General features: G+C 41.2%; 1 protein-coding gene across 9 annotated transcripts in view; it reads right to left on the reverse strand.

Moving 5' to 3' along the window:
* The window catches only part of RIC3 (RIC3 acetylcholine receptor chaperone), a 35,121-nt gene that overhangs the window by 2,204 nt on the left and 18,970 nt on the right, over positions 1–13,947 (reverse strand). For 3 of the 9 annotated variants that reach the window (XR_012076571.1, XR_012076570.1, XR_012076569.1), the window contains exons 5-7: positions 7,444–7,592; positions 2,275–2,631; positions 1,748–1,902 (exon numbers count right to left, since the gene is read on the reverse strand). Coding sequence is in view for 6 of the 9 variants with exons in the window: in XM_072969431.1 (XP_072825532.1) it covers positions 1,817–1,902; positions 2,275–2,631; positions 7,444–7,592 (592 nt within the window). In the remaining 3 variants the exon portion in view is untranslated. Of the gene's footprint in view, positions 1–528; positions 1,903–2,274; positions 2,632–4,445; positions 4,494–7,443; positions 7,593–13,947 lie in introns of those variants that run through there. The other 6 variants (XM_072969432.1, XM_072969433.1, XM_072969431.1 and 3 more) reach the window with 6 other exon arrangements.

Genomic DNA, 13,947 nt, shown 5'->3' on the forward strand with positions numbered 1-13,947 from the left:
AAACCTTGTCCGATAAAAGCCAGGAAGCTACTGCCCACTGAGTGGTTACTGCGAGCAGACAGGGCCAGTGCTGTTTTATAGGCACTCATAACCACCCCGTGAGACCTGCACTTTGACTCCCCAGCTTTAGAGACGAGAAAGCTGAGGCTCGTGGGGCTAGGGATCTGGCAAGATTCTATAGTGAGGACAGGACAGAGATGGAATCGTGACTGGCATTTCTTTGCCTGCAGAATTCATGACCTTGAGCTCTTTTATAGTTCACATATCATTTAAAAAAATAAATTGGATAAGGCTCCCATGTTAAACTGAGTTTCTTTAAAGGTAGGAATTGAGCCTTTTGTTCCCACTGCTCTGAGCAGTGTCTGCTAAATGAATAAATGGATGAATCAGCTAGAAGGAAACAAATACACATCTCTAATAAGGGAATCATATCCTAAGGCAAAAAAGAAACTTGAACCAGGGTCCCAGAACTCTCCTCACTGTGAATGAAGAGAAAGAGCACAGAAAATAATTTATCGAAACAGTAAAGAGCACCTACATCATTTTTTACCTTCAGCATTATATTACATCTAGACTGGTTTTAGTACATTTTACACTGCATTCTTGACAAGTGAATCCAAGGTTCCACACAGAGACAGATGCAGTATACTTTCTGTAGACTCAGTCTTAAATGACTTTTCTGTAGTTGTTAACTAACAAATGCCTAGCAGTGGCTGACGCATCATCTTAATACGATCCTGTACCTTGTGACAGCAGTGACCACACTTAAATGTGTGATTTCAGCTATTTTCCCGGCCTCTTAACTCGTGCCAGGCACAATGGAACTCTAAAAGCCCAGTGTCCACCAAGTCTACCTTCAAATGATTTCTTAATTTTCAAGCCTTCCACGTTTCATGACTGGGAATGTCCTCGGGAAGGTGTCCTCTTTCAACTCTCACGTCTTTCCTGTAAACTGAATTCACTTTACCCTTACTAGACCGAATACATCTTACCTCAAGGAGACACATGACAGATGGCAGCTCAGAGATTAGGCTTTTGGTTTGGTCAAAATTCTCCCAGTCTTAACCCACCTCCTACTCTGCCCAGCTCAAAAGACCCAGATAGCCACACAGAGAACAAATGGTCTCTTCCTGGGCACTGCTCTGTTGGGTCCCTGCAACTTCCCTGTTGGGCTAACACTTGGTCTACAAGCTCAGTCCTCGTTTCTGTTTGAATTTGATTTGTTAGAAGAATAAATTTGCCAGAGGGCACAACATTCAGAAACAGCTTCTAAGCAAGGACTGCCCATAAGGGCACGAGTTCTCTCCCATCACCAGCTCCCTGGCCTTCTAAGCATCTCATGACAGGACTGCCACCCTTGGGCAGGCTTTCCTGAAGCCTTAGCAGCCTCAAACCTTGGCTCTGCAGGGCAAGGACTAAAGTCTCTACATAAAGCGTCCTCTGGCCACTGAAGACCAGAGGTATAAACTGCTTCTGGGTTTGGCAGTTCCATTAAGCAGAACAGGGATAAAGGAAGCTTGAGATCCAGGCAAAACTGTCCCAACAAACTTCTGGGCTCATTCTTGGGTCAGTGGGAGTCTTCTACTACTCTGGAGAAAAGCGCAGATCTGAGGAGGCCTCGATGCTCCTAAAAAAGGCTCTCACGTGAAGAAGGGGCTTCAGCTCAGACAGCAAAGTCTCGCCCAGCTCTGGCCCCATCAGCCCCACAAACAAAATGTTTTCTTCTTGAACCCAGTGGACCACTAACCTGCTCAAGGCCTACAGAATAAGGCATCTTGGACTCTGAAATCTTCACTCTTGTAATCTTAAGTCCTCATCATGTGTAATCTGATGTTCGTTCACAGGTAAACCATCTGTTATTCCTAGTGCGAAGAGTCTGACCTCTGCCCCAAGGGGTGCCATCTGTAATTACAACAGATCAAAGATGACTCAGTGGATCAATTCTGATGGAGGACAGGCAGGAAGAGAAAGAGTGAAGGTGTCTTGCGTTCCTACTAATCTCTGTGATGTTCTACAAGGTGACAGGTGTGTAAGCACCAGGAAGGATACATGATATCCACGGTAGTGGCCTGACTGGCTATGATATTTAAACACAGAGGAGGAAGTACAGGACACAGGGCCAAGGATGAAATCAGAGATGGAGAAAGGTCGCCTTGGGATTAGAGTAATGGATACCTCACCCAACTGGCTGTTTTCACTCCAGACCCTGGGGGCCCCGTTTCCTCAACATGCCACCTGGATGTGCCTTATCAGCACTGATGCCCAAGCCTTCACCTCTGAAGTCCTGGGGCCACACTTCTTTGGTGGTTTCCTCCTGCTCACTGTAACTGTCTGCACTGAATCCAGCATTCTCTGCCAAGACAGCGGGATCCTCTTCTTCAGGAAAACAGCAGGAGCATGTTTCTGGCTTTGGGTCACAGAAGGTAACAGAATTCTCTTCCTGAGCTCTGGGGTCAGTAGGCATTGCCCAACCCAAATGGTCGGATTCTTCCTCTTCCAGCACCCCCATTCTTTCAGCTATTTCTTCAGCAGAGGGCTCTTGTGGGTTGGGGTAATCCACTAGGATGGTTTCTTGCCTATGCTTGATGCAATCTGAAAGGTCATAAATTGGATAAGTCTCTTCAGGGTAACCTAGAGAAAAAAGTGGCACAAGGTCTTACAAAGAATTTCTCTTCAAAATAAACAGCGTCAGGCTTAAAGAGGCTTCTCAGGCAGCAGCCATCCTATCCAACAAATCCATTCCAGAAAACTCTAAAATGCCTCTAACAGTGCTTAAGTTTCACTTGAGCAAATTCTTGACGGTCTGCTGACCGTCCCCCAGCTCTCTGAAACACAAACCAATTCAGTTGAAAATCCCCTTCCTAAGTGCAGGGTGCTCGGGGCAGAGTGTACGTCTCACACCTCAAGCTTCTACAGTAGTGATGAAGATTAAACAAACAACGTGAGCCTCAGTTACAGGGGAAAAAAAACATGTACCAAACACCAGATGGAGAGCACATAGCTCAAGGCTAATGTTTATAATTTCTATTTGGAACCATTTCTAAATTTTCCCAGGGTGGGGAGGGGAGGAGGGAAGGAATGCTGAGCTCTTTGAAAAATACACCACAAAGCCTTCTACTCATCAGAACAATTGGAAATGGCTTGCAAGTGTCAGAAACAGAGCACTTCAGCGAGACATGCCCAAGATCCCGAAGGACAAGGACTGCATTTTCAAAAGACAGAATTCCCATTGTTGGCTTCTCCATCTTCACAAAAGGGAACAAAAGAAAACAACAAACTGGTAAACAAAATGAATCCCAGCAACGATAATGAGAAAAGGGAAAATGGTGCCAAATTAAAGAACGAAATGAAATAAATCTGTGTCAGCCAAGCCGCGCCTGAGCGGCAGATGGGCCGTGCTGGAGCTCATATGCCAGTGCTGGCAATAGCAGCCGTGCTCCCTGCGCAATGTGAAAGCTGGAGAATTCAAAATCCACTTGCACATTATGATAATTGGCAAATTCAACCCTAACGTAAACCCTTTTTTTTTTTGCCTACAAATTCTGAAAACCAGGGTGCTTTTTTGGTGCCGTGGTGGGTGTGAAGAGACATTTTTACAACATTGATAATCAAAAAAAAAAAAAACAAAAAAAAACAAAAAACATTAAAAGTTATACAGACTCATTGTAGAAAATTTGAAAAACACAAGTTTTAAAAAGAAAACACAAATCACCTAGAATCCCACCACTGATAACAATTTGCTGTACTATCTCTGGTCTTTTTTATCATATATAAACATATATTTTTCTTTTCTTTAACAAAGAAGGATCATACTGGATATAGAATGTTGTACCCGGATTTTTTTCATTTAACATGGAGAAATGCTCATGATATAATAATGTTATCAGGCATTTTAAAGTTGGCTACAGTTATGCCACCGCACAGCTACATAACTGACATGATACACCATCCCTCTTCTTTAAGACAGATTCTTTCCAAATTTCCATTATAAGTTACATATTAGTTAAGATCTCTGAATGTAAACCCATGTCCACTTCCCTATTTCTTTAAGATAGACTTTTAGAAATATGAAAACCAGATCAAAGGGAATGGACATTTTAAAAGTCTTTTTTACACTCTGCCAAATTACTTTCCAGAAGAATTGTATAAATTCTTAGTCCTACTGGTGATGTAAAAAAACTGTGCATCTTATCACATCCTCATGAGCACCTATTGTAGTACGTTAGGAACCTTGTCAATGCAGTCCTCACTCCCAGGCTTAACTGACTATGGATGAAGGCGTGGTGAAATGGATCTCAGCTACCCAAGGCCCTCATAGTCAACTTGGTGAAGGGCAGAGGCTGGGCAAGTCTACTTGCAAATTAGCGCCTAGCCACTGAATGCTTAAGAGAAGTCCATTTTCTGGAATGTTCCTGCCTTCTCCCCACACCAAGAACAAAGCTTACCTTTGGACTTCCATGACTATCTGCTTTGGTTTAAGAGGGGGAAGCCTGCTGAGGAAAAATCAAATAGTGACTCACGTAACTACTAAGGTAGCCCATGTCAGTCACTATTACTGGTTACTCAAGAACTTCACTAAAAATATGAGTAAGCAACAAAAACTCACTGTCCTAAGAGGAAATAAGCAGTTCAAAACAGAGAAACCAAACTAAGCAAACTATGTAAATGAGCCCTAAAAAAAGTCAACGCAGGAAACAAGAGTTAATGTCAATAAACTTATAACTGACTGCCAGTAATACTCAACAGGTTATTGCACTGATAAAACCAACCAGGCTTCACTCTAAAACAGGGAGCAAAGAGCTGTTAGAAAAAGAAAGTCATAACTGCAAAACAAAATTAAACTTAATAGAAGAAAACAGCAGGTTGAAATGGACATGACTGAGAACCACAATAATATGCTAGAAGTTCAAGGTGAGGAATTCTCCTAGGACAAAGATAAAAATGACAAAGAAATGGAAATTATAAAGATAAGATGCATAGAAGACTCATTCAAGATCCAATCTCAGAATTACCAGAATTCTAGAATGAGAGGGCAGATAACTCTTACTGATTTCATTGTTCAACACTTTCTTCTATACAGTATCTTCTTCCTTGAATTTTAATTTTTGTATCTGTCAGAATACTTCCTTAAGCCCCCCCCCCCATAGAGTGGTGTACTTTCTGAGTACTACACATACCACTTTTCACCTTTATAGAAAGAATTGTTTGGCTGGGTATAAAATCATAGATCATGCCATTTTCCCTTATAAGTCTGAAAACATTGCTTCACTCTCTTTCCATTTGATGTTGAAAATGACAAATCTTATCCCAGTCTGAGTCTTTTTCTCAATGGGCAACCTGTTTTTAGTTAGCTAGTTTTTGGTTTCTGTATGGAAGTTGGTATTCTTTTTATACTGAAAAATTTGAATTCGTACAGATTCATCAGCATATGTCTGAGTACGTATTAATGTGTGGATTTTTCCAAGTATTTTTACCTAACATTTAGTGAGTTCTTTATGGCCAAAGACTTGAGTCTTTTTTCAACTAAATATTTTCTTTTATAAGAAATATTTAAAAAAGCTACTAGACTTAAGTCTGTTTAGGACAGTTGCAGGATACAAGATCAGAATACAAAGATAAATTGTGTTTCTATACAAATAGCAATAAGCAATTTAAAAATTTTAAATATCACCATCAAAAAAACAAACTTTAAGGATAAATTTACAAAACATGTGCAAGACCCTAGATACTGAAAACTATAAAAAAAATTTGCTGAAATATTAAAGATCTAAATAAATGGAGAGAGATAAAATGTTCATGGAATGGAAGATTCAATATTGTTTTCATGTCAATTCTTCTAAACTGATTTAAAGATTCAATGTAATGCCAATCAAAATGCCATCAGGCTTTTCTTTGTAGAAACTGACACACTGATTCTTAATTTATATGCAAATGTGAAGAGCCTAGAATTACTGAAATAATTTTGAACAAAACATAGTTGAAGAACTTGCACTACCTGATTTCAAGACAATATAAAGACACAGCGAAAAAAGACATTGTGGTCTTGGCATAAGTACAGACACACAGATCAATGAAAGAGAACAGCAAGTCCAGAATAGACTCACACATATGGTCAACTGATTTTCCATTTTCCGAAAGGGGAAGGGTTGATTTCCAACCAACATGCCAAGGTAATAAAATGTAACAAAATAAGCTAGAATAATTAAATATCAAATGGAAAAAAACCCCTCAGTCCTTATACCTCAAGCCATATAAAAACTAACTCAAAATGGACCATAGGCCTAAATGTAAGAGCTAAAACTGTAACATTTCTAGAAGAAAACAGACAAGTTAGGCAAACCTTGAGTTAGGCAAAGTTATCTTAGACACACAAAAAAGTGAATCATAAAAGAGAAAATGATAAACTGGACTTCATTGAAATGAAAAAAAATCTGCTCTTGGAAAGATGCCACTAAGAAAATAAAAAGGCAAGCCACAGATTGGGAGAAAATATTTTCAAAATTTGTAACTGATAACTTATGCCCAGAATATAGAAGGAACTCTTGCAACTCAATGCGAACACAACCAACTCAATAAAGAAAGTGGCAAACAATGAACAGACACTTCACTGAAGATATACAGATGGCAAATAAGTACATGAACAAATATTCAACATCATCAGTCACTGGGGAAATACATACTAAAGTCACAATCGAGATACCACTATACATTCACTAAAACAGCTCAAATTAAAAAGACTGGCAGTACCAAGTGTTACCAAGGATGTGGAGTGACTGCAATTCTCACACATTTCAGGTGGGAAGGCAAAATGGAAAGCAGACTGACAGTTTCTAACAAAGTTGAACATACACTTATAAAATCCAGAAACCTCATTCTTAGGTATATACCCAAAGAAATACAAATATATGTTCCAGTAAAAACTTGTGCAAAAGTTCATAGCAGTTTGATTCATAATAGCTCAAAGCTGGAAACAACCCAATTGTTCCTAAACTGGTGAGTGGAGAAGCAAATTGTGGTACATCCAGATAACAGAACACCATTTAGCAATTTAAAAAAAAGAGACGGAACTACTCATACCACTCAACGCATGAATCTCAAAAGCATTACACTGAATCAATGAAGGCAGAAACAGAAGAGCACGTGCTATGATCCATTTATATAGAAAAGGTAAAGCTATAGAGACAGAAAGCAGTTCAGCTATTGCAGGGGCAGAAGGAGGGGATTCGCAGCAGAGGAGGGAACTTTCCGAGATGATGGTAATATGACTGTGGTATGATTACACAACTCTACACATCCGTCACAACTCATCCAACTATGCACTTAACATTTGTGAATTTTATTGTATATAAATTATACCTCAGTAATAAAGCTGATTAAAAAAAATTTTATAAGATCTCTCTTCTGGGCTGATGGTTAACAAAGAAGTAAGAAGACACTGTTTACCTTCCCAGTCCTCCATGTAAGGGGCCTCCTCAGCTTCTTTCTCTGGAGTGGGTCTGTCAATGAGTTTTCCTTCTTTCATGACCCTGGTGATTTCTCGGAGCTGATGCAGCAACCGTTTTTCTTGGTCAGAAGTCACTGTCTGTGCTCTGCTTAGAAATATCAGACAATCCGGCCAGTGAGTGGTAAGTATTCCTAGGCAATGAACATAAACATCACTATGCTCTGTCTGGATTCCAGAATAGGAAGTCCAACAGCAACAGATAATAATTCTAGGAATTGACCCTGGAACTGCACAGCTGGGAACTAGAGATGTTGGTTCAATGTTGTGATTTTATAAATGGGAAAACTAAGGCCCAGAATAGTTCAAGTGATTGTCCAAGGTCCCAGAATGACTTAATGTCAATACTGGGACAAGACCCCAAATGTCTTAGCTTTCAGTTCAGTGTTCTTCCAGTACACCTCACTGCCCTGATTCTCTAATCTCCAAGCAATTTCACCATTACTCACATTATTCCATTTACTACAAGCCACTTTTCTCTGAAGTAAGATCATCAAAAGAAAATGTGCTGGATCATTAGCTTCAACTAGGAAAAAATATGCTACCAGGCCAACCCTAGAATCACCAGGCTGAAGCTACTCATGCAGAAATAAAGATAGATCTTAAAATTTCAGAGCTGGATCATTCTGACAAATCATCTAGACCAGAGAAATTGGGTAAACTGAGGCCCCATGGAGGGGAAAATACACATTTACTCACATTGCTAGTTAGTGTCAGCACTCTAACTGAAACTAAAGTCTCCTGACTTCTGATAGCATTCTGTGCGATTACTGAAGCACAGCGCTCCAGTTCCACAGGTTAGAAAACCTGGGCGTGAGTACTACCCTAGCTGTGCGGCTCTGGGGAGATGTTGGCACAAGTGAGATGAGGCTCAAGGATGATGATGTGACTATTTCCTTTGAGAGGGAAGCACTGCCTCACACTGACAGGCAGGCAAGGCCCTGCTCAGAAGACTGAGAGCCATCTGCTTTGGGACGGCTTTTATCTAGTGGCAGGATTTAACAGAGGCTACTTATTCTCCTCTTAAAAACCCAAAGCATTTGAAGTCAACACAACACTCATGAAGGGGACATGCTACATTCTGTACTAGCCTTGTGGAGGTAACACCAATTGTTCTAATCTCTAGTCCTGAACCTACGTTTCTTTTTACACTTAACCTACATTGACGTTAGCCTTAATGACTGATAGGGAAAAAGAAAAAAGGGCTTCTCCCTCCAACATTAAGATGGTAACTAGATAATGAAGACACAACATTTCTACAGACCTCAGTGGGAGGAAAACAAAAACCCCATGAGTGTCACTTTTCCCAGGCTGAATGGCCTCAAAGCCACGATCTGAAGAAGCCGGGCTGTCCCGCAAGCAGCTGAACGGCTGCGTTACTCTTCCCATCAGGACCGGAGTCCTGATTCACCACAACTGCGCACCTGTTTCATAACCCCTAATTCTTTCTTATAACAACCCACTTTCCGGGAGGCTTCTGAGGCGGCTAGGCCACCCCTAGCTAAAGAGCCCATATGCTTGTCACAACATGCTGCACATGTTACCTCTCTGGACTGTACTCAGTATATTCTGATTTTTACTGAATGAAATGGTCTTGACTGTCTCCTAACTCATGGAAAATTGGAACCCTTAATTAGAAGAGGGATGGGTAGGCTAAGAGAGGCAGAAATAGACAAGAGAAGCTTTCAGAGAGAATTCCAAACTTAAGTGCCCTCAAGTGTACTCACAGTGTCCATATCATGCATTAGGCAATTAATCATGATCCACTTACGTCTTCTGAACTTATTGCAATGAACACTCATGGATTCTTCCCTGGTTTGATACTCTTGGATGGTGTATCAGTAAGTGGTAAGTTCACAACAGTGTAGGCACAAGTGCCATGAATGCTGTAACTGCTCGACAAATGTGTTTGATCAGTCCTCACATTCCCAACATCCATCTTCTCCTGCCTCCCTGAAATCTGGCTTCTGCTCCATCATTTTACCAAAACTTGTGAATATCAATGCCCAATTTACTCTCAAGTCCGAAGGTCTCTTGCTCATATTTCATTCTGTGGACCAGCCTCTCCTGATAGGTCCTCCTCCTTTGGCTACGGAGACATCTGTATTCCTCCCACTTATTTAACCATTCCTTGTAAATCTGATCCTGGCTCACTTTCTTAGTCCCTTCCTAAAACATGGTTTTCCAGAAGGCTCAATCCTTGGAATCTCATTCTCCACTCCTACAGTCATGCCCTCAATAATCAGACCCAATTATCACAGGTTAAACCATCACCTCTACAAAGATGATGCCCAAACTCTACCTCTAACCTGGACTTTTGACACAAAGGCCAGTCTCATAACTCCAGTTATCTCTTGGGCATTTCTACTAGGAGGCCTTGCCACTGTAATGAAGTTAATCTTAAATTCACCCTTCAAAACCATATCCTAGTTGGCCCAGGATCATGAGCAGCTGCGCGACCAGGAAAGCCAGGTGAGAGTGGGGAGGGCAGATTCTAAGATATTAGAAAATAAAAGGTCACGCTGGGAGGTAACTGAGACTTCTGAATGCTACAAACCCAGAGGAATCATCCAAAAGTTAAACCCAGAGAGAATGAAACAGTTTCTTACAACACCATTCATGATGAGCACAGAAATCAGACCAGCAAAAGAATGCAGGTGACTCCCACACAGTGTGATATGCCTCAAGGATTTGGTGATCTCATTTTCCCCCGGCCCTTACCTCTTACACCCAGTCAAACGACTTCCTAACTTGTGTCCTTTGTTCTGACCTCAATACCCAAATTTCCTATTGTTGTGATACATCATACATGGATGTTCTGATTGCACTTCAACCACATTCAAAGCTGAACTCATGATCCTATCCCAACACCTTACCATCATTCTGTGCTTTTATTTTGGTTGATCCCATAATCTTCCTTCTAGTTTGGGCTGTAAATCTCCAAATCATCTCTCTCTTCTCCTTTGTTTCTCTTATCTAGTTAGTCTTCTTTTGGAAAACCAATCCCTCTTCTGCTCATGGTGTAGATGTTAAAGCCATCCGTCCCCTGACTTCTCTTTCAAGGATGGCCACGTAGCCCATGGCCAACCATCACACTCCATCCCTTTGGCTGCAGTGACTGATTCAGTGATATTCAGTAATATATGACCCGAGTTGGGCCAACTATACTTTCTAAAACTGGATCTTGAGCACAGTGAAGCCCGAACTGAAGATTTTTCACATTAATTCATCCTGGCAGCAGTCCTTGAAGAGACTGCCCATTTGTTCCTATTCCCTAAATACTCATACCTACTCTGGTTCCCACTCTTCTTGCTAACACTTAATCTTCAGCTATTCTTTTGATATTGTAAGCTACCCCATACTCTTCCAACAAATTCTGCTGTGCCCTCCAAATTTTTGCTACCCAGAGGTGGCTGCTTGCATCCAAGGAATCCTGATACAGCCTATGATTTTTCCTCCTCCTTGAAGTTCCCTTAATTTGCCCCCCACCTATTTTCCTCTCTCCCGGCCTGTTTACTACCTTTGCTAGAACTCTTTCAATATCCTAGCATATAGCACTTTACATAAGATTTACTCTTCTAAAGCACAGCAGATCATGGCCTTTCTCCTCAAAAGCCTTCAGAGGCCCTCTACTGTAAAGACAATGAATTCCAATTTCTCAGCCTACCATTCAGGGCCTTCCAGTCTGGCCCCGTTTACTTGTCTCGTTTTCTCTCCCATCAGTTGCCTCCCATCTACCACAGCCCTGGTGTACTTCATTCCAGTTACTCAGAATGACCTGCTATTCCAAAAAACATGCCTTGATTCTCTCACCTTGTTTGCTGCTGGTGCCAGCCCCTCCCTCTGAAACATTTTTCCCCAAACTCTGCCTGAGGGAATCCTTCCCTCCTGTAAGGCTTATTCAAATTCTCCCTTTCCCTTAGACCTTCTGTGGTAGGCAGAGTAACATCCCCTCCCCACCCTCCAAAGATGTCCACATCCAAAACCCTGGAACCTATAATGACGTTGCCTCACACATAGGGGGCTTCAGGCTGCAAATGGAATAAAGATTGCAAATAGATGATCCTGGGCTATTTGGGAGGACACAATACAATTATGAAGGTCCTTAAAAGCAGTGCGGGGAGGCAGAAGAGGCTAAAATAATACGATGTGAGAGTCTCAACCCACTGTTGCTTTGAAAGTGGAGGAAAGCCCATGAGTCAAGGAATGTGGTAGCTTCGAAAATCTGAAAAAGGCAAGGAAATAGGTTTTACCCCAGAGCCTCCAGAAGGGAATGCAGTCCTGCCAACACTTTGATTTTAGTCCAGGGTAGGACTTTCCAATATACAGAACTGTAAGATAACAAATGTGTGTTGTTTTAGGCATCAAGTTAGGGGTCATCTGTTACAGCAGCCATAGAAAACATCTTCCTAGAGCATGTATTTTCTCTCTGAGATCAATTCCTTATAGAGAAAACACCTGCCACTGACAACCATCTAGGGCTGTGCAGAACAAATCAAAATAGGTACCAAAATATTCTTATTATTGCTGAAAATGCCTGCTTTAAAGTAGTTTCTTTACATCTACCTCACTCATTCCTTCAACATGTACAGACACTGCCAGTGTGCCAGCACTTAGGAATGCAGATTTCAACAATGAAAATTCCCTATCCTCAAGAAGGTTACAGGGCATTAGGGAAGACAGAAAAGTTAACAGAAGATAAGGAAGTTATATGCTTACAATATCCAGCAGAAGCAGGTGGCCTGAGAGCACATAGGAGGAACACCTAACCAAGCTGTGGGTTCAGGGAAAGGCTCTCGGAGGAAATGATGTCTAAGTTGAGACTTTAAGACAAGCAAGAGTTAAAATAAGTGTGTGTGGGGAGGGGTTGGGGGGGACACCCAAGCAAAGGAAAAAAGTATACGTAAAGTCCTAGAAGCAAAAGTGCACAGTTCCTCCGAGGAACAAACAGCAAGCAGTCAGTGTGGCTGGACCACAGACAGAAAAGAATGGAAAAGGTTATTAAAGCAACTGAAGTATGCAGAGCCACGTCACCCAGGACCATGCAAGTCCTATTAAAGATTCTGCACTTCCTCAAGAGCAACAGGGACCTACTGAAGGGTTAAAACAAAAGATGTAACCCACTGGGTTGGAAAGCAGAAAGTAAACTAGAAGGAGGCAATATTAGAGAAAAAGAAACTACATGAGATAGTTCTGACCTATGTCAAAAGTAAAGGCATACTCCACTCACCCACTTATTCTTCCATTTCAACTAAGATTTTTCTAAAGGCTACTACTGGCCTATGCTAGGCTCTGGGAAAAAGGAGGATAATCCCTGCCTAGTAGAGTTTAAAGTCATTTGCAGGGACACAGACCTATTAATTAGGAAGAAACGGCAAGACACGGTGATTGATGAGACATGGGAAATGAAGGAAAAGGTGAATCAAAGATGACATCTAAATTTCTGCTTTGGACAACTAAGTAGATGGTGGAGCCGTTTGCCGAGATGTGGAACATTAAAGGAAGTACAGGTTCATCCGCGGGTAGATGATGAGTTCCATTTTGGACACTCACTCACTCAAAAGACATTTATTGTTTGATGAGGATAAGGGGAGGTATCTATGAGACATGTCTAGTAGGACCCTGAACACAGAGTTTAGGAAATGAAGAGAAGCTCAACACGGAATAATCATGATTTACTCTTCCACCGTGATAATATATGTACACATGCTTGTATCACAAGTGAGTATCTACTCTTTTCCAATAATATTTACTTAGTACCTACTAAGTGAACACAGTGAAAAAAACAGACTAAGCCTGTCCTCAAAGAGTTTATATCCCAACAATGATGCCAGAAATCTACAGTCCCACACACACACTCAACATGCCTGCCAACATGTTTGCACCCTCGCTTCTCCTCTTCGTCTATGCCATGCTTCTAGGTAATTACAGCTGGACATGCTGCTCCAGGAAGGAAATTGTGCTGATCACAAGGACAGAAATGAGGGCACCTCAATTCTGATTCCTAGATCCTTTCCTTAGTCTTTGTATCCTTGGGCTAGAGAATGTGCTTAATATTAGACAAACCCTGGCACAATACCGACCTTCCAGGAGGCTTAATTATTTAAAAATGTGTGCAGACTTACATTGTTCACAGTTGAAAGCTGTCTGAAAAGTTTCATTAGGTAATATCAAAAATCTTTCCCATATTTTGATTCTTTTTTTTCATATTTTGAGTCTTACATAAACATTAAGATGAAGTTTCAGTAACTGTATACTTCTGGAATTTTAAGCAAAGTCTTACAGTTATGGAGTGACATTATATAAAAGGACTTTGAAGGCTGTAAACGAACATGTCTTCTTTGTCTGAAATCCTCTCCCTGACCCCCAGAAGCCTGGAGATGTGATAAAATCTTGATCTGACAGAAAAAATACAGGAGTATTTTGGGCTCTTCTAATAATCCTAG

This window comes from Vicugna pacos, chromosome 10, assembly GCF_048564905.1.
Source record: "Vicugna pacos chromosome 10, VicPac4, whole genome shotgun sequence".
NCBI lineage: Eukaryota > Metazoa > Chordata > Mammalia > Artiodactyla > Camelidae > Vicugna > Vicugna pacos.